The following is a 22,500-nucleotide window of genomic DNA, read 5'->3' as shown; positions in this document are numbered from 1 at the left end:
ACATCCAGGCTTCTCTATGGTGTGCGCCTAATAACAAGAGGTAACCAAACTGCAATACAGACACTAGCGCCAGTATACAATCGCATGATAAGACTCGCGTCGGGGGCATTTGTTACCAGTCCTATTCATTCAATTTTGGCAGAAGCAGGTACTTTACCATTCAACCTGCTTGTGTTGCAAAGCACAGTTCGAACCGCAATACGCATCCTAGAGAAGGACTCCAGAAATACAGATCTACCTTTAGTTGAGCGAGCTAGAGAACAACTGCTAGATACGACCGGGGAAACAATCCCAACGATATGTCTGCGAGAGAGATTAAATACCCGTGCATGGAATACCCCTCCCCCATCTGTTGTGTGGGACATCAAGCGAAGAGTAAGAGCTGGAGCCTCTTCCAGTACAGTACGTCCCCTAGTACAAGAGCTGCTGTCAAACCGTTTCCAACGATATACGGCCCTTTACACGGATGGTTCAAAGTGCAGCGAGACAGTAGGCGCAGGACTTTTTGGCAACGATCTGATGCTCTCAGCTAGCCTTCCTCCACAGTACAGTGTTTTTTCGGCAGAGGCCTATGCCATCACAATGGCACTGACACAGCATACTGGTACAAATCGTATAGTAGTTCTATCTGACTCTGCGAGCTGTCTGTCGGCACTTGAAGCTGGCAAATCAACGCACCCGTGGATTCAGAAAATAGAAAGATTAGCACAGAATAAACCGATTGAATTTTGCTGGATCCCGGGTCACGCTGGAGTCTACGGCAATATTGAAGCAGACCGATTAGCTGGTGAAGCAAGAAACAGCGAACCACTACCACTATCGATCCCAGCAGACGATGCAACAAGAGAAATTAAACGCACAATTCGACAACACTGGAACAGCCAGTGGTTCTCTATGCGCGATACTAAACTACGACGAATCAAATTTGAAACTGAAAAATGGAAAGATCGTGACAACCCTGGCGACCAACGTGTCCTGACTCGACTCAGGATCGGACACACGAGACTGACCCACAGCTTTCTCCTAGAAAAAACAGAACCACCAACATGCGAATGCTGTGGAACTATACTCGACATCCAACACATTCTCTTAGACTGCAGAATGATGTATGATGACGCAAGGCGAAAACATGAGATTTTTGGACTCTGTCTGACACTGTTTCTCTTCTGTTTAGCGTGCTTGTTAGAAATGCTCCTAAATACCGTAGTTTCGTTACAATTTTCAGCTCGACGTTCCCGAATCTTTCCGTTTCTGGTGTTTCGCTGTTTTGTTCCGTTGGGTTCTGAATAAGCACCTCTGTTTTGCTCACGTTGAGCTCCAGACCAAACTCACTCAGGCAAGGTCCGATGAGATTTATCAGCCTTGAGATTTGTGTCGGATCTGTGGCTAGCAGTAGTATGTCGTCCGCATACACTTGTAGGCACGGCAGCTTTAGTCTTCGCGATTGTCCAAGAAACATTTGTCGTTTCAGCTTCTTCAGCGCTTGGTCAAGTAAATAAACAAATAGTTTGGGTGATAATGGGCATCCTTGTTTGATCCCTTTTATTTTGTTATGGTTTTCCGTCCTTTGTCCGTACCATTGGAGGGATGTTCTCTCTGTTAGGCATGCTGCCACTATTCGGTTCGTTAGGTACGCTGGTACTCCCAATTTGGCCAATGTTTCCGGTACCATCCGTAAGATTACGGTATCAAATGCCTGTCTGAGGTCAAGGGACACTATATAGGTAGTTTTTCCCTTACGCCATCTTTCATCCAGCAGTTGTCTGTCTATATATACTTGGTCTTCGGCACTTCTGTTGTGGTGGTATGCGAACTGATAGTTCTCGACGTCGCCGAGGTGAGATTCGAGCTGCTCCAGTAAGAATCTCGCGTATATCTTGTACATCGCTGGGCAAAGGGTGATGCGTCTATAATCGTCAGTGTTCCTGAGCCGTGGGATTTTGGGGATGGGTACTTGAACCGTTTCAAGTAGCCAGAGGGGCACTTCGTTGTTCTTCCAGATGTGTTTCAGTATTTTATGGATGCGTTTGTGCAAGCTTTCGGGTCCATATCTTACTAGTTCTGGTCGTACCCCGTCCGTGCCGGCAGCGGTTCCGTTGCGTAGCGTGAGGCTGAGCCGTACCACGTTTTGAAGCGTTGGTCCCGAGCCTTCGGGGGGAACATCTTGTTCGGGTAGCCACTCCACTGCATCGTCGCCTGCGCTCGATAGTAATTTTTCCTCCCAATTCCGCATTGAGATGAATGTTGCGGTTCGTTGTGTTGCTTTGCGTCGGTGACGCTTCAAATATCGAAATGTGAGCCTGATTCGATCAAGAGCTGGGAAACTTTCGATGTTGTCGAAAACCTGCTGTGCTTTTTCCTCCTCGTGTTCTTCGTATGCCTGGCGCTTCCTTTTCTTAGCGACTCTGTGCTTCTTTTTAAGCTCAGCGTCCTGGCGGTTTGCCAGTAGCTCTCTCTGGATTTTTTCCATCTCACGTCCAGCTCTCAGTCTTCTTGGCGTTTGTGGGGATTCGGTTATGTTCAGTGTTGTTGCCGCTGCGTCCAGTATATGGTCTACAGTTGAATCGGTTAGCTGGTTTATATGCGTTGGGGTGTTCGTCTCCAGCTGTAGCGGTTTGCTGTTTAGAGCATTGTGGTAGCGCTCTCTTGCTTCTGGGTCCGTTGTAAGTAGCGAAACTTGATAGCTCAGGTTTCCGGTCCTCTTGACGTTCGCACAAAATTGTGTTCTGGTTTTGTTTTGGGTGTGTTTCGTGCCAGAAACGGTCTTGCGGCTATGGTGTGGGATAAGAGATACCTCAGTCATTGGGAGTACCCATTTCAAGCAGGAACCGCAACAACCTGGAGCGCCTGCTCCAGGTTGTTGCGGTTCCTGCTGTGGCATTGCCACGTGGTCGATCTGCGATTGATTTATTCCGCGAGTCCAAGTTTGTAGCACACTTGGGCATGGTCCAAAGGAGCTGCAAAGTCGATAATTGTAGGCTTGGAGTATATCTTTAAGTCCATCTCCATTCGCGTTGCTCCAAGGGTGGTAGAGGAACTTTCCCACTTTTGGTTTGTCCGCTGCTAGCAAGTCGCGATATCCAACATGTGCATTGAAGTCACCAGGTAAGATCACGTTAGCTTGTTCGCGTGGGGATAGATGTCGAAGGAAATTGTGCAATAGACTGTACTCAGGATCGGCTAGTCCGCTCGAGGATCTGGCATATGTGGAAACAACTATCAGCAGTTCTTCAAAAACTGGTAGAAATGCGGCGCATGAGTTATCTGATATTCTTAAAAATCTGCATTTGGATAACAATCCGTTCGAAATAGCTAGGGCAGTCCCGCCTCCCATTCTTGCATGCACTGTCTTTCTGTTAACATTGAACCACGAGTATGACTTGGTGCTGATTGGTCACGTTGCCATTCTCGTTTCTTGAAGGCTTGCAACAGCTACGTTATTGGTTTGCAGAAATTGATCAATGAGTTCTTGGTCATGTTGCTGAGAGCATCCAGCAACGTTCCATGTTCCGAGCGTCATGGTTTCCGTTACGTTTATCGGGTTGGGAATGGTGCTTCGTAAGAGCAAGCCCACCAGTGGCTAAATTGAAGTTTCTAAAGCTAGTTTGGCAACTCCCACCATAACGCGGCAACCGCACCGGGCGTTGCTATGTGGGTTTGGGAAATAGCAATCCCCACCTCGGGTAATAGTGAGTTATTAAATTTGGCAACGCGATAGCAACGAGTCGAATCGTTGCTATTTGATGAAATGTCAAACTGTTGTTTTTTTGTGCTCGATAGTGAATGTTCGTAATAATATTACGAAGATGATGAGTGTTTTAAAAGCGGACTCAATTGGTCGGCCTCGGAAGACGAAGTGTTTTGCCTCGCTTGTTAAACACGTCGTAGGACGCAAGTGTCGGCGTGAACTACTACTCAATTTTATTTCGAATTGAGCTGAAATTTTGCACAGGGTGTTTTTTCGGGCAGGTAAACATTTTGTATAGGTTTTTTATTGAGATGACCATTTTGGTTGGCATTTTAGTCTGCAACCTAAACGATGCGGAAAGCTCAAATCCTCACAAGATTGGCCAATATTATTCAATAAACCTGGAAGGTTTAAGCAAATCTGCTCGGGAGTATTACCAACTATTTTCCCGTTTCGTTCGGTCGTTGTAAAAAAAACACTTTTCTCCTTTACCGCTGTTTCAAAAACAACCTAGGACGCATTCGAAAGCGGCGTTGGAAATGGTCATCGGTATAGACCGTTGTTAAAACGCTGGATGGCACCTTCCTCCGTATGGCGGTTTTATTTTTGGGTATTTACTAGGCTGAGAGTCGCCCCGAATCTTTCCAAAAACCATTTTCTTAATCGCGTATAAGTAAATTTGTTTTGCGAAATTACCTTCTTCATCACTAGAATCAATCAAATAATCGAAAACAATTTACGCGTTCTATATTTAAGTTCTTTTTGGCGGCAAATTTTCAAATAATAATAGCAAACTGTGGGAACCGAGACAGCATGAAATACAGAATACAACTAATGACAGTTCGCCAGCTTTCAGTAGAATAGTCATTTAAGCCAACGTGGCGGGACATGCCCAGTTTTACGGAATTTCTTTAAATAAACATATAAGGATGAAAAAATTTATGTACGCACAAGTAAAAAAATCTGCAAAAGAATTATGTTATCGATGACTTGGGAGAACGGAAACAAAGTTATGTGAAATGGAGGAAACATTTTATGAAGTAGAAAGAACGTAGATCATTCCGGAAACGATTGACTGACGGATAAGTTGGTTATTACTAGATCCGCAAAAAATAATCGAAATACATCACAAACAAACATTTTGGCAACGCTGGCTAGTGACGGTCTTCAGAAATTGGCAACTGCCGGTGTGAAAAAGAAATAGTGGAATTGGTAATCCCCATTAGCAACGACCGGTGCGAAAATCGGTTGCTATCCAAAATAGCAACTCAAATGGCAACTCACCGGTGCGCTTGCTCTAAGTCGCTGTTTTGTGACACCTCGTGGGTATTTATAGCTGTAGGCGTTTGGTGCCTTGTTCGTAAGTGGTTTATCGGAAAAAACGGATCGTGTTGGTGGCAAGACTTCGGGCAATATATGGGGGTACATTTCGTCTACATGTGCGCTCATCGCGCTGTCATAGTGGTTATAGTTCCCATTTTCATCCATTCGGTGTATCGGTTTATCATGCTCAGCTGTTGTTGCTCCGGGTTACCGATTTTTATCATGCTTGCGTTTTCAGAGTAGATGTCGATACAGCATCCAAAGATCTCTGCCAGCGCTCGTATACTTTCTTCTCCCCCCCAAAACCCTGGTGTTGCAAGTTTGTTAAGGTAATGTTCGATTAATTGTTCTGTTGGCATGGTGTCTATTACCTCCGGAAAAATTATTTGAGCTTGTGCCATTAGTTGCTCTCCTAGTTGGTGACTTCGTTCGCGGTAAAAATTTGCTACTAATCCTCGGAGAGTGTAAGCATGAAACTTGTTTTTTTTTCAGTTCCTGGCAGGGATCGCCATATCTAGTGGGCTAATGATGAGAAGAAACAGTTGCCGTCGCCAGGGGTTTTATAAACGACTATTTCTCCTCCTTGCACTTGTACTGTTTGTGTTTCCATTGTGATATTGAGTTTTATTGTCTAATTCCTGTTCGTACACTAATTATATTTGCACTGCTTGTTTATCTGTTGAAAATTATTGTTGAATTTAGTTGGTAACAATAATGGTGATAATAACAGTAATGTTGACTGTAGAAATAAATGTTAAGTGTGTATGTAATAATGCGCACGCATACACTCTCATACGCACGTAACCATTCATGTTTATACACGCACACTTTCACATTTTCTGTTTATTCAAATTCTCCCTCATGCAAACATACACACCCACTTATGTATATCAATGAATTATGTATATTGTGGCGTCAGCACCAAACCGAATAGCGCTACTTCGACTAGCGACACTTTTTTTACTTCCGAATTTTCTGTCACTCACCGTTCTGTCATTTTTATGTCATGTTCGTCGGCACTATTTAGTTGTTTATGATTGAAGAGCTTGTTTATCTTACATAAAAAAAAATAATATTTCTGCTTTTATTTCTGTATAAAATGTCTAATTTTATTATCCAAAATGTTCGACAACGCCATGCTAGTGAGAATACCATCTACCATGCATTATACGGTTATTATTTTTTGGGAATGGCAAGAAAAGATGTCGCTAGAATTTACGGGAAATCACTGTCTACCATATGTGAATGGATCAACAGATACGAAACAAACGGATTTTTCCAAAGAAAGAAACGTGAGCAGGTATACAAGAAATTCGGGATCCATATGCGGCAATGGTTAGTTGACTTATATTCCAAAGAACCAGTATTATTCCTAGACGAAGCCAAGGTTAGGTTCCAGTTACATTTTTCTACTACAATAAGTGTTTCGTCTATCTGTGCAATACTTCATGAATCGGGACTCTCATGGAAAACCATCGAACGGAGAGCAATTCAAATTCGCGAAGATGAAATAGTGCGGTTCACTAGAGAAATGCTATCCGTGGGATCTCTTCAACCTCGTATTCCTTGATGAAGTGAGTTTTAACAACAAGGACATGTTAAGACGCAAGGGATATGGAGTAGTTGGACATAAAGTTATATATAGAGGGGAATTCTGCAGAAAACCGAGGGTTTCATTGTTGTGCTTTTTGGGTATGAATGGTATGATTGAAAGCTTTCATACTGAAGGAACTTTCAACCGGAAAACTTTTTTCAACTGCTGCAAGAACTTCGCTTTAGTACATCCCCAAGTGCAACGGTATCCGGGATTTAATTCTGTTTGGATCATGGATGGGGCAAGAATTCACTGCGATCCAAATATAGTACGTTACCTGAGATCGATTGGAATTATTCCAATTTTCCTTCCGGCTTATTGCCTTTTTTTTAATCCCATCGAAATTGTATTTGGACTCATGAAAAGGGATTTCAAAAGGCACCATGTTGAACATAAGCCTGCTTTACCCGAGGTTTGTGAAACGTCGAACCGCTTTAAAGCATATTCCTGCGTCGACCTGTTCAACCATTGCGGATATTTTGCGGGAGGTACTTTCCTACCTGAAAAAGGCCTTTCCCAGGATCCCAAATACATGAATTTGCATATTGTTCCTAAATAAAATATCTACAATCTTTTTGGAATAAAAGTCAGTCATAGTTTTATTTTACTACTGGTACGCACACATAAAAATCATCATACACCCAAGGCGAATTGAATTAATTAAATCACTGATTAAAGTGAATGATCGATGTCGTCGCAGTCAGTCACAGATGCAGACAAATTTTCACTTAGTTCTGTCTCTTCTGGGCGCATTGTAGTTTCTGAAGTAGAACATATTTCAGTTCCTTATAGTCCTCTTGATTGCATCGCTTCTACCTTTTGAATAGCATTCTGCAGTATTTTGCAAGCCAATCTCAAATCGCTCTTGACATCCGCAATGCCTTGCATCCAACCTTCATTGATTGTATTCGCCACAACCATTCCTCGATGCACTGCCTGAAGGCGAGCTACCTCAGAAACCGTTGCCCAGCGAAAGTACTTTGCTAACTCAACAGGTTGTGCATCAGCCTGTTTCAATTGGTCTCGTTTATGTGCTGGCAAAGAGTTGATAAGATTGGCCCACATTAGCCAAGAACTAAAGTGTCCCTCGAGGTCACGATGTCTTCTACGCAATTCATTAGCCAGCTCCGTATCATTACGAACCGAGTGTACACCTGAACGATCCGGTGTTTCTGGAGTTACCAATTTTCGCAGTAAGCTCTGGTACTGTGCATTAGTTACAACATTAGTTGAATATATATACACATATATATTAATTGGCTTTCCACGCCATTTTGTGATTGTTCGATGTTTTAAATCAGTAACAGAATATTTTTTCTTCTTTTCCTTAACCTGCAGAGTGACAAACCGCTCAATATCGTCTATGTCAGGTTGCTCCTTCTCATCCCAATAAGGGACATCGTCACGAAAAACTACTTCCCGACGTACATACTTCTCCACTTTCTGCCAAAGCGAAAAAAGAGCATCGTGCATGGTGTCTCCTCCGATGTCCTGTTTTGCCACCTTCTTAGGTCGCAGCTGGCTCCGGAATAATCGCTGATAAAAGATTCCTTTGAAGAAAAACAAGCTTTCCTCGCGCGCACTAGTCGGAGGTGAGGAACGAATCACATCCTCCTCCTCAAGATGCTCTTCATCTTCGTATGAGCTGAAACAGAACTTTGATAAAAAGATGTTATGACAAAACAAAAGTTTACTTACTCATCCATCAAAATAAGATTGTTGCGGTTTGTTATAGAAAGCTATTCACATGTATAATAATAATTTAAACGCGTATTCACATGCGCACAAGCCATAGCATATGCCTTAATGTTTGTTTTTGTTTTGACCGCATTCCGGTATTCTGTTGCCAGAAAATTTTAAATTAACGTCGGAAGTAGTCAGTGTTGCTAGTTTAAAAGCGCTGAATTTTTGATTTAAATCTAGACAGACAATAATGAATCGATCTGTACTTCCGCGGGTGCAGAACAGACGAGCCCCACCGGTCCACCCCGAACTCCGCCTCGCTGCGATTAATTTGTGAAGAGGCAGCATAGTATTCCCAATCCAGCAGAAGAGTCCGGTGAGGCTCCCCTGGCACACCGTTCCGTTGTCTCATCGTTTAGCACCACCCAGGGGGGACTTGGCCCTGTACCCAATGCACTCGATATCTCTCCATCGCACATCTATTCGCAATTACTTGTGATTCAGTGGACGCAATATCATTATTAGAGATAGTTGGCAGACGTTTCCCAGTTAGGAAGATCGACAGATAATTGGTGGGTGTTCACTTGGCTCTCCGTAGAATGTGCTACGGAGAGGGCCGGAAGTTTTGATGAGCTTTCCCCCCCACTCTGAAAAAAAAATATAATTTTAAAAACAGAAAATGACTTTGGAAAATATCGGTGATCTCCGATTTTTTAAAATGAAGTATTTTAGATAGACAATTTTGTTGCCTAAAACGTGCTATGCGTTTCAAAAATGTTCACTTTGACACACACTCTTGAAATCCGAAACATTTTTAGTGCAGGTTGGTCACGCCAAGTTCCCTAGTAATACTAAGAAACTGGGATAGTTTTCTATTGAAATAAAACCGGTCATCAAAATTGATTCATTTTTCGTAAAGTTCTGGCCATTTAAAATTTGAGAGAATTTCATTTATCTCAATTATTTTGTCTACCCCCTGTATTAATCAGGACACTTTTTTTTGGCGCAACAATTTTGTTGATTTGGATTTCTAGTGGAACTATAAATTGTTTGTTGGGTAACAGATTTTTTAAACTAAAGCAGTTCCTAGTTAAACTAAACAATTACCAGAGAATTACCAATCGGCTGCCGCTATGCATGTCCATCATGTTATAAGAGTTGGCAAGCCAAAGAAAATGCATTTTATTACAATTTCGTATCATTGCTTTTTATGAGATGGTGCAAAAAGTTGGGATATTTTTCTAAAGTTCTCCACTACTAAGTTGTCTATATATCTGTTCTTATGAAACTAAAAACTATAAATACCTTTTTAGCTACCATACTTCTCAGAAACTCAGTGACACCCGGGACGAACCTTTACACCACCCCCAACAATGCTAAATCTTGTCGAATAGCAGCACCCAACAAACACCTAGCGGCAAAAGCAACTCCTGGGGTTGGGTAGGTGAGGTCTTTTACTTTTGGGTCTCCTCCAGTAACCAGCTGCACGCTGCACTGACTTGTGCTCACCAGAGACGCCAGATTTTATTTTGAAAAATCTATATGCACCCGTAAAAAAATCTGTATTTTGTTCGTGTGCCTACAAGTGCTCTGGTTTGGGGTAACTGGGCTTGGCATCCAACCTTAAACTTCGCCTGAAACCGTAAAAAGGTTGGGTAAAAAGAAAACTCTGTTGAACTTCGTTGATTCCTGGTATATTAGTTAACCACTAATATAGTAATTTAAGTTAAACCACTTGATTACTGTTTGGAAAACGATAAATATATTTCTATTACTTATCGATAGTCAGTATAATTGGACTTAGTCAAATAGCGATATATAAACTACTTAACAATTATCTATCTATCTGCTAAACTGGTTGCACTGCCCGTGCAGCTAAGTAGAACATAAAAAATGAATCTATCTGACAACATGGTTGTTCTGTCACTGTTGATTCTGCTCTATTGCTATTGGTGGAACGACTGGAAAGAGAATTGTTTACCAAAACAGTGTTGTTGTGATAACCTCACAGGTATGGCGTTAGTGCGCGAATATAAATAAATATTAATCACTGTTTATTTTCAGGTATTTCAACACTTCCCCTCAATTCGAACGTTCAGTCGTTTAAACAAATTTAGATGTTGGATCTTTGGTAGCCCTTTTGTGAATGCATCTGCAGGTTGGTCAACTGATGAAAGGAACTGCAGTCTCAAACTGCCCTTCTTAATCAGCTCTCGGATGAACATATACTTTATGTCCAAGTGTTTCATCCTTTAGTGGCTCCTTGGTTCTTCTGCATACTTTATGCAAGGAATGTTGTCCTCCATAATAATAAATGGTATGCTATCCACATCCAATTCCTTCAAGAAGTTTGTTAACCACACACCTTCTTTTACAGCGCATGATAAAGCTATCAATTCTGCCTCTGATGACGACAAACTAACCGTTTGTTGTCTTTTCGTTGCCCATGCAACTAGGTTTCCATAAACCAGGAAAGCATATCCGGATATTGATTTCCGGTCATCTTCGTCGTTGGCAAAGTCTGCATCGGCATATCCTATCAACACATACTGGCCAGTTACGTGTTGATAAACTATAGATGTATCCATAGTGCCACGAAGATAACGCAATATACGTTTGAGTCCTTTCCAGTGTTCACCTGACGGACAACTCTGATATTTACTTAGTACGCTCACCGCAGCACAAATATCAGGCTTAGTTGTTATCGCCAAATACTGTAAACATCCTAGCAGTTCCCTGTATGGAAGTTGAGTCTCTGCTCCGTTGTTCTTTGTCCATTTGACATTTGTATCCAGTGGTGTCCCCACTGGTCTACAATCGTACATATTGAATCGTTTCAATATTCGTTCGGCGTAGCCCGCTTGAGCGATTTGTAAACTCTGTTTACCAAAATCTCTTTGTATTCCCATTCCCAAAAAATATTTTACTTCAGATAAGTCTTTCATTTGGAATAACTTTCCTAGTTCTGACTTTATCCAAATTATTTTGCTTAGATTTTCTCCTACGATCAGTAGGTCATCTACGTTCAAAATTAGGATCAATCCTTGTTGTTTGTTTCTATAAACACAAGAATCCCTTTTTAATTGTGAAAATCCCAAGTTTGTAATTTTTTTTGTCAAAGCGCTTGTTCCAACTTCTGCTTGCCTGTTTTAAACCATACAGACTTTTCTGCAAAAGAACAATTTGACCTTTTCCTATTTCATCATTGGGAAGTTGCATATAGATAACCTCCTCTAACTTCCCATTCAGAAAGGCTGTCGTTACATCCATTTGATGGATGTGCAGTTTCATCTCATTAGCCACGGATAAAACTGTCCTAACACTTTCCATTCTTGCAACTGGGGAAAATGTTTCACCGTAATCAAATCCAGGACGTTGCGAACATCCTTTAGCCACTAGCCGTGCCTTGTAGCGCCCGTCTTCTTTAATATTGAAAACCCTTTTCGCAAGAATAGCCTTCTTATTTATATTTCTATCTGCCACATCCCATATGTATGATTGTCTTTTAATGATTTAATCTCACTATCAATAGCAGTTTTCCACTGCGCCCAATCAACACGTTTCTTCAACTGATCAATGGTTTGTGGGATAGGGTTTTCATCTGACGTTACTGCTGCTACCTACGCCATTTGATAATCATTATACCTTGCCGGTATCTTTCTATCTCGTTCACTCCTCCTCAGTATTGGTGTTGTTGTAGCATTTTCTGCAGGCTAATCCTCGGAAGTGCTTTCATAGTCACTCTCCATCGAGATTTCTGTCAGCGTCTGCTCTGCATTTCCAGAATCTTGCCCTTCTTCTTGCCCTTCATTTTCAGGAATGTTTTCATCTCTCTCATCGTGTACTTCAATCTGTATGTCCTGCATAACAGTGATGTACCCGATATTCGAAACCTCATCAGGGGATTTATGCTCAACTCTATCTACATGATGATCAAATTGATCTCTATAGAGTTTGTCTTCATCGAAAACTATACTTCTAGAAGTTTCTATTTTCCGAGATTGTTTATTCCAAAGCCTGTATCCATTATTTGCGTAACCCACAAAAAAAGGCGTTTGGTTTTCAAATCAAGTTTCTGTCGTTTTTCTTTTGGAATTTGAGCATAATCCGTACTTCCAAATATTCTCAGATTACTCAAATCTGGCTGTTTGTTGAAGAACATTTCGTATGGAGTCTTGTTTTCCACAAGTCCATTCGTGGGGCATCTATTCGTTATATAAACAGCACAATGCAATGCTTCTCCCCACATTTCCTTCGGCATCCCGCTTTCATGTAGCATTGCCCGAACTTTTTCCATCAAAGTCCGATTGATTCTTTCACTTACACCATTCTGCTGGGGTGTGTAAGGGACTGTGAATATAATTTGAATTCCATTTTCTTTACAAACCTTTTTGAATTCATTTCCAATGTATTCACTCCCGTTATCGCATCTTATCTTGGAGATATTTCGACTGAAATGTCTTTCAACCAAGATTTTGTATTCTCCAAACTTTTCCAAAACTTCACTTTTCCTTGCTATTAAATAAGCAATCGTGAAGTGCGTATAATCATCGGTAAATGTCACAAAATACCGATAGCCATTATACGTCGTTTCACCCATTGATCCACACACATCTGAGTGAATTATTTCAAGCGGCCTGCTCGATCTATGTAGGCTCATTTGCTCAAAGCGCTTACTACTTTGTTTTCCTGCTAGGCAGCTTTCGCATACTCCTAGATTTTTCGTTTTTGAGCAGTTGATTCCCTCAACCATTTTATTTCTTACCAGTTTCTCTATACCTGAAAAACTTAAATGTCCCAGCCGCCTATGCAGCTTATCAATACTTATGTGCTTTAAACCAAGCAACGCAGTTGGGTCGACTTTCAAATCAAGAGTGAAATCCAAGCAACACAAACCATCAACTACCTTTCCTTTGGCAAGAACCTCACCAAAGCTTAGGAATGAAACATTGTCATCTACAAAAATAACCTTTTTGCCCATCTCATTACATTTTCTTACCGAAAGTAGATTGGATTCTAGACCAGGAATAAACAAGACATTATACAGTGCAACCGGGGTAGTTGCATTCAACCCAATCACAGATTTCAATCTTATTTTCCCTAACTTCGTAGCCCGAAGCTCCTGGCCTGATTTGGCGGTAGTTATGGTTATCGGTTTTTCCAAAACCCGGACATCTTCCAGCAATGCCTCGTCTCGCACCATATGCTCTGTAGCCCCAGAGTCTACGATGAATCGAACCGTCTTTTCTCTCTTGGGGGGTACTGCCCGTACGCCCGCCATCATTGCGTGTCCAGCAGTCCTTTTGTTCTTCTTTTTCTCGCTTTTTACTATTGGACAGCGGCTTTTGCAGTGTCCGTATTCCTGGCATCCGAAACATTGGACATCTTCCCTGGCTGATTGGTTTACCAGGGCCACACTGGGGCTATCCGGTTGTCCACCAGCCTTTTGAAACGTTCGCGTCAAAATGTCCATCGCTTGCTTCGCGTAGGTAACCCCTGTGAATTTGTTGAGAACGTCATTGTTGACCGCCATGACTATCTCATCTATCGCGTCGATGTCCTCCTCTACTCTCTTGCGGTATTTTTCGACACGAGCAGCTTCCTCCTCCGATGTAGCACCAGGACTTGGCATCGCGAACACTTCTTCTTCCGGTGTGCGCTTCAGGCAGTGCATAAGGTCCATCTTGGCCAGATGGTGTTCTACTCTCCAATCCCACGCGGCGAAGTTGCTCTCCGTCCCGTCGAACACGTGGCTTCTATCTCCTCGGATGAACCCCATCTGGACGTACGACCTCTCGGTAGTAACCCTACCAGTCCGGTCGCTTCCTGCCTGAAGTCCGCTAGCCGCTGGTCCTCCACTTGCACCGTTAGTAGCTGGTTCCGTAGACATCTTGGTGGGCTGGGCCTATAACCTGTTGATCTTCGTTGATTCCTGGTATATTAGTTAACCACTAATATAGTAATTTAAGTTAAACCACTTGATTACTGTTTGGAAAACGATAAATATATTTCTATTACTTATCGATAGTCAGTTTAATTGGACTTGGTCAAATAGCGATATATAAACTACTTAACAATTATCTATCTATCTGCTAAACTGGTTGCACTGCCCGCGCAACTAAGTAGAACATAACAAATGAATCTATCTGACAACATGGTTGTTCTGTCACAGTTGATTCTGCTCTATTGCTATTGGTGGAACGACTGGAAAGAGAATTGTTTACCAAAACAGTGTTGTTGTGATAACCTCACAAGTATGGCGTTAGTGCGCGAATATAAATAAATATTAATCACTGCTTATTTTCAGGTATTTCAACAAACTCGGGTCTATAACCGTGTTTTTTTGCTAGAAAGGCAATTCAATCCGGTATTTTTGTTCCAAAGCTTTCCCGCTTAGCCAAATGTCGAATGTCCAGAAGAAATTAAACAAAAGGAATTTCCCGCTTAGTAAATGCCAGACGCCCAGCAGAACTCGAACAACCACGCTCGACGCCTGGGTTAGAATCCCAACGCTGACATAGGTGTCAATGGTTGTGGGGTGACGTGATCCACCCACAACCAACCCAACTGGTCTAGGTTTAGTCCTAGCCGACACCGGGAGATTTTCTGAGGCGAAAAATCTCTGGGATCACGCATTCCATCGCATGAGGAAGCAAAGCCGTTGGCGCCGGTCCGTTGAACAACGGGTCGTAAGTGAAGTCGCCTCGACCAGTAGCGGAATCAGACTGACGGAAAATAAGCAAGAATAAAAAAAATTGATTGCTAAAATTCTGTACTTATCTGCAATAAAAATCAAAATTCTGTATTCTGTATCATTTCTGTATCGTGGTCAAAAAATCTTTATAATACAGAAACATCTGTATACTTGGCAGCCCTGGTGCTCACCCTTAAGCCTGTATCAAGCCTGTATCAGACTAACCGTTGCAGCGTTCAACCGCTACCGTTCCGTTCTTTTTCGACCAATCAGAACACAGCGGTCGACCGTCGCTTGTTGTTGTTGCAAATATAGAATCTTTTCTATTTTTGCCGCCGACCGTTCCCAACGGTTGCCGGCTGCTGTCATTGACATGGCGAAGGCAAACGTGCTTCTTCACACCTACACAAAATCACATATAGAGACTTATCGAATAAAAATGTGTGCTTCTCTTTTTGGCACACACGACAGTCAGTCAAAACATTAATAGCACCGGCAACGCTGCTTGGCGATGTCGAATTTCGACCGACGGAAAGGAAAAAAAGAAGTTTTGTTTTGATCGTGCGCTAGGAACTTGTTTTTTATTAAATCTGAGTTTCGTTTGTAAGAAATAGTTCCAGTGTAAGTGAAAAAAACTTGACCGTTCGTGCCTCTCCGGAGGAATATAGTCATACGGTCAGACTCCGCTTTTTTTTTGCTGCTGCGATTGCGCGTTTTTGTCGTGTTCGCGTAGTGTTTGGCGATGCTGAACCAGCAGAAATCACGTAGGAAAACCAGCGAACAAATTGGACACTAAATCCAGTCGTCCTCTGGAAGCTACCGTCGATGTTCGAGGATGAATCCGGATTCGGAGCACGGCATCGGCGCTGGTACCGACTGCATGGTCATCTCCTTCGCTATTGGACCTATCCTGATGATGAAAAATACAAGCCTCCGATCGGAAGTATTGATTTGCAGAAGTGCTCAGAAAGTAACTATTACACCCAGATTGGTATGCTTACGATTGAACAAATTGTTATTAAATTTCGGACGTCCACCACCGCCGGATGATGATGAATCGCTGGTGCTAGCAAAGCAAGGCATTACTGCTATTCAGCGGTAGGTTTGTGTGAATATATGTCTTTCACCGGATACTAATATGTCGTTCTATATTTTTACAGGTATTTGCTGTCAGCTGATTGTGAGTAGTATTAAGATGAGTATCTTAGTTAGTTATTTGTTAAAATTATAAGTTCGATGAGCAGGTGAAGATCAGTGTTTTTCTTTTAGAATTTAGTTGTGATGAAGTAAGTAAGTGAATTGAAATAAAACTTGAACCTAATCTTACATTTATCTTTTACTGACTATAATTGAGAATTGCAACGATTATTTCGGAACTTATTCGACATATTTTGTAATGTTTACACATTAGTAAGCCTATGTACAGGGGTCAAAATAGGTAGTATAGGCAAGTGCCGGTAGGCATGACAAACCTGCTAATTTTTGAATGAATTTGATAATTGGTTACCTGATAAAAATGCTTATGTACATCATTGGCAGAGATGAAAAAACCATTTCTCAAGTGAATGTTTCATCAAGATCGGGAATCGGTAAAGAGCTCATTGAGAAATGGCTATTTCTCATCCGAAAATTTCCAGAGGAACCTGTATCAGGGGACATTTACATTTCTGCATAAAAATATAGCGTGAGACAACTCCATCTTCAGGATTTTCCATCAGGAATCTTTCATATCAGGCATATTTTTTAATATAACCTGGATGCCCCGAAAGAGCTCGTAGTTGGAGAATTTACATATCTGCAATAAAATATAGCATGCGACACCTCTATCTTCAGGATTGCTCTTCAGGAATCATCCAAAAGACATATAACCCTGAATAGAGAAATTACATATCTGCATTAAATATAGCGTGCGACACCTATCTTCAGGATTTTTCATCTGGAATATTTCTAGAGACATATTTTTGAACACATGCTTCAATGTCGTTCAACGCACACCTGTCCCATCGTGCAGAAGGTTTGCGAAAAACATAAAATAAGTACAAGTCGGACTCGATTATCCGGAGTATTAAAAACATTTCGCTCCGGAAAATCGAGCCATTTTTTTTTTAATTTGTAATATCTTTCATCTAGAACAGTGAGTTCTCTATTATTATATTGTAAACAATACATGTGCCGACGAAAAGAATTAAAAATTGTCTTTAGACTGTTTGTTCGGCGTTTGTTATACATATACACTACCCGTCATAAGTTTGGAATCGCTTCACTGAGTATTGCAACACCCAGTTTGAATATTGCAACACCACGAAAAGTTTAGCATCACTTGATATGGGCAGATTAATGTAACTCTACCTCTTGATTCTGGAAACCTAGAGAGTTGGGGTCTTCAGTAAAGTTGCTCAAGGGGTCAAGGACTTGTGATTGGATGAGAGTATAGTTCGGAATTCAGCCACAACGCAGCGCTAGTTTGCATGAAGTTTTGAGTGTTTTGAACGCTATTTAGCAAAATAATCCCACAATTTAGAGGGTTGCGATTTTCAGCAAAGTTACTCGAGAGGTCAAGGGCTTGTAATTGGCGGACGATATAGTGCGGAATTCAACTGCAACGCAGCAATAGTGTGCATGTAGTTCTGAGCGTTTCGAATTTAGTTTAGCTCAACAATCACATCATTTACACTGATTGTTTACACATGACGGAGTGAAACTAATTTGAATATTGACAATTTGATCACCACACACAATACATAGGCTTGTGTGTGTTTATCCTCAAGAGGAGCTTTCATTCAAGGTTATAACATATTTCTGGGTAGTAAAATTCGCGCGATAAGTTGAAGTTTAAATACGAAGAGCCACATGTACCCTAGCGCCGCATAGTGAGGTGATTCAGTACTAAATTGTCTACTATATAGAAGCCTTGAGCATCCTGAACAAGTTTGCTGAACATCGCAACCCTCTAGCAGGTCGGAATCGTGAGATTAGTTGAGTTTGAAATACGACAAATTGTGTGCCCACTAGCGCCACGTAGCGGTAAAATTTTCACTGAATTTGCCACCATACAGTAGCCTTTGACCTTCTGAACAAGTTTGCTGAAAACTGCAATTTTCTAGGTAGTCAAAAACACGAGATATCCGCCTATTCCAGGTGATGCTAAACTTTTCGGGAGGTGTTGCAATATTCAAGCTGGGTGTTGCAATACTCAGAGCAAGCCCACCGGTGGCTAAATTGAAGTTTCTAAAGCTAGTTTGGCAACTACCACCATAACGCGGCAACCGCACCGGGAGTTGCTATATTGGTTTGGGAAATAGCAATCCCCACCTCGGGTAGAAGCGAGTTATTAAATTTGGCAACGTGATAGCAACGTGCCGCATCGTTGCTATTTGATGTATAATGTCAAACTGTTGTTTGTTTTGTTGTGCTCGATAGTAAATGTTCGTAACAATATTATGAAAATAATGAGTGTTTCGAACATAATTAGTCGACCCCGGAAGACGAAACGCTTTGCCTTGGTTAGCCACGTCGTAGGACGCAAGTATCGGCGTGAACCAGTCTATTTCAATTTCGATTGAGCTGAAATTTTACACAGGGTATTTTTTCGGGCAGGTAAACATTTATAGTTTTTTTTTTTAAATTCGAACGCCATTTTGGTTGGCACTCTAATCTACACGAAGCATAAAGCTCAAATCCTCACAAGATTGGTCAACCATGTCATTATTTCAATAAACCTGGAAGGTTTGAGCGAATTGCTCGGGAGCATTACCGACTATTGCTGCTGACTCTTTTGAAGGCATGTTAGTTTCAGATTCCCGTTGCGTCCGGTTGTTGAACAAAAAACCATTTTTCGCATCTACAGCTGTTTTATTTCCGGAAACAACGTAAGACGAATTCGAAAGCGGCGTCGGAAATGGTCATCTGTATAGACCGGTGTTTCCGAAAAAAAAAAACATTGTTAAAACGCTGGATGGCAAACTTCCTCAGCATAGCAGTCAATATTTTACCGTTTTCCATGCTGAGAGCCACTCCGAAACTTTCCAAAAATCCTTTTCATACTCGCGTATAAAAAGATTTGTTTCGCGAAATCATTTTCTTCGTCACTAGAATCAACCAAATACCCGAGAACAATTTCCGCGTTCTACATTTAAATTTTGTTTGGCTGCAAATTTGCAAATATTAATAGCAAATTGTAGGAATCGAGACAGCACAAAGTATAAAACACAAATAATGACAGTTCGCCAATTTTGAGTATATTAGTTATTGGAGGCAACGTTGCGAAACGTTCCACGGTCTAACGCAATTACTTTAATTAAACATACAAGGAAAAAAAAAATCCATGCACGCACAAACGAAGAAACCTGCAACAAACTGAGTTGCTTGAAATAAAGGGGATATTTTATGAAGCAGAAAGAACGCAGATCATTCCGGAAACAATTGACGGACAGATAAATTGGTTATTACTAGATGCGCAGAATTTTGAGAAATACGACACACACAAACATTTTGCTAATGCTAGCTAGTGACGGTCTTTAGTAATTAGCACTGCCGGCGTTAAAAAAAATAGATGAATTGGTAATCCTCAAAAGCAACGACCGGTGCGAACATCGGTTGCTATCAAAAATGGCAACGGCCAGCGTTGTGAAAATAGCAACTCAAATGGCAACTCACCGGTGCGCTTGCTCTAAAGCTCAACCGGCTGGTTTGATAACTTTAACAGGAGGATAACTTTAATAGGAGGATTCCAGAGGTGCTACTGAAGGTATGGATCGGCTGCAATGTAAGTTAAAATATACGTTTAAATTAAAACTTAACTTCCAAATTACTTGTTTGTTTTTCAACTCTATCCAACTTTCCACAAGCGGTAATGGCGGACAGTGCACGCAGCCCATTTTGACGTTTTCTGTAGGTCAGGTAATTTTCAATCGCAGTAACGGAGTGAAAAACATAAAATTTTTGCAACGTAGCATAGCAACTTTAATAAACAGTTTTGTTTATTATGATCCGCGCATGCGCACGACGGAATTAAAATAACAAAACGCCCATTGTTTGTTGAAGTTGCTACGCTACGTTACGATGTTGTGATATTTTCTACTCCGTTACTACGATTGAAAATTCCCTGACCTACAGAAAACGTCAAAAAGGGCTGCGTGCACTATCCGCCATTACCGTTCGTGGAAAGCTGGATACATGGATTAATCAGCCTATTTAGTACGCTTGAATGAAAATAATCTCTCTACTTATCTGCATATTTTATCTGATTCAATTGGATTTAGAATATGATCCACCGATTTCTCAACCTATTTCGTATGGTTCAAGCAATTTCATCACCAGACTAATCTACCTGTTTCGTCACATCACCCTAAAATCACTCGATTTGGTTGGTTTTCGTCGACCGATTTCGTATACTGATCAATCGGTCAGAGATGCCAGATGTTTTTGAAAAATGTCTGCAACTGCTCGAAAAACCGGAAAAATGTGCTCGAAATCTGAAAAAAAATCTATCCGTAATCCGAAAAAATTTCGCTCCCGCTGGCAAAAATCTGTGAAAATCTGCACACATTTTTAGAAATTTTGCGCAAATATAAGGAGACTCTGACAAAAATCTGCAGGAACCGTGGAAAAACTGCAAATATATGCAAATCAATAAATATCTGCACAAGGACTCCAAAAATCTGCGTTTTGCAGACAAATCTGCACATTTGGTATCCCTGCAATCGGTTAACCCCCCTGTCAAACTCCCATAAGAGTTGTTGCAACAATCAGTTGATTCGTCGGAATCGAAATCGGGCAATTGTGCCTACGAGAATGTACTAAATATGGGAAAAAAAGGAGGGTCTTTTTATCGGGTGGTGTTGCTGATATTTCCGGAATACTTCGTGATAAGGGCGAAACTAACAAACTGTAAACAAAATGAGATTATACCGAAAACGTATGAAGTGAACTACTATCTACCTTCAAACTTCGAGAAAATAATGTATCTCTTTTATAACTATTGAAAAGTTCGATGTTTGTTAAGGGCGAAAACTACTTTATATCAAAATGAAATAGAATGAAGAATAAGCCCTTTTTGCTGTTTACGTTAGTGAAAGGCGAAACTTGACTTCATCTTGATGAATGGGCGAAATCAAAGTTGTCAACAAAATAAACATGAAAAGCAAAGGGCGTACTCCGATACAATAACGTAAACACGGCGTATAGTAAAGGGCGATACTGTCGAGCAGATGAAAACAAGGCGCATAGTAAAGGGCCATTAATATTTCGAATGTTAATTTTCACAGATTCGGTGTATGAAAATGTTTCGAAAAGTTGTTGAACGAAACACAGTTCATCCACTTCGTATGCAGAAACAGTGTAAACCAAAAATAGTGATGGGAAACTTGTTGCTCGTACAGCCGGGGAGTTGAATAAGAGCTTTGAATCGGTTCAGATCCCGGTAACTTTTCAGTGCCCTGTCGTTAAACGGTTTCTGTTCCAAGCATCTGAACAAAACAAAACAATTTATTCGGCTAAAGAATCATCAAAGGTTTCCCAATATTCAGATTGTTATTGTTATGGATTAATAAATTGTTTGAGTTTAACGATTCCGGGATAAGCTAGAGTAATACGCGTGATATCTGATAATAATTTATACGGAAACTTTCCATTTCGTAGAAAACACGTTTTATTAGATATAACAACGAATGACAATGTAAGGGAAGATGAAAAGACTACGTTACTAAAATGCTAGGTTTGGTTGCTTGCACAAACTACGTAATCTAAGAAATAGATGTTCCAACACCTCCTCTCAAGTCAACCAAGCCTAACTTTTCTCTATGTTGCATGAACAATATTTTTCCCAGAGCTTTTGTTAGTGTGTCTGCCATCTGATGTTGAGATGCAATGCGTTCTAGCTTCAGGATTTTCTCTTTGACCTTCTCTCGCAGGAAATGATAACGAACATCATAATGCTTTGAACGACGAGTTTCAGGATTCTCCGAAATGCTAATACAACCAGAATTATCTTCAAAAACCGTAACCGGAAGCTTCATTAGCCCAGTCAGCGTCAACATGACAACTGAGTATAGGATCACCGTTATGATTTTTATACAATAGTCCAACATTTATAGTACCACTTAAATACCGTAAGATTCGTTTCAGGCATTGCCAATGTTCCTGTGTCGGATTCTCCTGGAAGCGAGCAATATTTGTCAGCGCAAAACAGATGTCTGGCCTAGTACCTGACATAAGGTACATGAGACTTCCCACAAGTTCACGATACGGTGCTTCGATTCTATCACTTTCTCCCCCAGGTTGCAGCTTCAAATTATGTTCCATTGGGGTTGCGACTGGATTGCATCCAAACATCCCAAACTTTTTCAACAGACGCTCAGTATAGGCGGCTTGATCAATCTGTAATGCTGATTGTTCAGGGTGCAATTGAATTCGTAGTCCCATAAAGTTTTTAGGTTCTCCAAGATCTGTCATACGAAATTCTCTCCGAAGACTGCTACAAACCTCTTCCATCAGTGCGTTATTATTAGCGCACAACCA

General features: G+C 41.1%; 2 protein-coding genes and 1 pseudogene across 2 annotated transcripts; 2 read left to right on the top strand and 1 right to left on the bottom strand.

Moving 5' to 3' along the window:
- Positions 1-6,110: 6,110 nt before the first annotated feature.
- Positions 6,111-7,164, top strand: LOC129733782 (uncharacterized; annotated as a pseudogene).
- Positions 7,165-7,304: 140 nt separating this feature from the next.
- Positions 7,305-8,423, bottom strand: LOC129733780 (uncharacterized). Its single transcript, XM_055695299.1, has 2 exons — positions 8,304-8,423; positions 7,305-8,250 (listed from the first exon to the last, which is right to left on the bottom strand). The coding sequence occupies exons 1-2, from the start codon at positions 8,309-8,311 to the stop codon at positions 7,392-7,394; spliced, it is 867 nt and encodes a 288-aa protein (XP_055551274.1). The 5' UTR covers positions 8,312-8,423; the 3' UTR covers positions 7,305-7,391.
- Positions 8,424-15,523: 7,100 nt separating this feature from the next.
- On the top strand, positions 15,524-16,232 carry LOC129733781 (anillin-like). Its single transcript, XM_055695300.1, has 2 exons — positions 15,524-16,080; positions 16,143-16,232. The coding sequence occupies exons 1-2, from the start codon at positions 15,818-15,820 to the stop codon at positions 16,168-16,170; spliced, it is 291 nt and encodes a 96-aa protein (XP_055551275.1). The 5' UTR covers positions 15,524-15,817; the 3' UTR covers positions 16,171-16,232.
- The last annotated feature ends 6,268 nt before the right edge of the window (positions 16,233-22,500 follow it).

Source organism: Wyeomyia smithii, unplaced genomic scaffold, assembly GCF_029784165.1.
Source record: "Wyeomyia smithii strain HCP4-BCI-WySm-NY-G18 unplaced genomic scaffold, ASM2978416v1 HiC_scaffold_65, whole genome shotgun sequence".
Lineage (NCBI taxonomy): Eukaryota > Metazoa > Arthropoda > Insecta > Diptera > Culicidae > Wyeomyia > Wyeomyia smithii.
The sequence above is the reverse complement of the archived record's forward strand: the minus strand, read 5'-3'. Positions and strand labels throughout refer to the sequence as shown.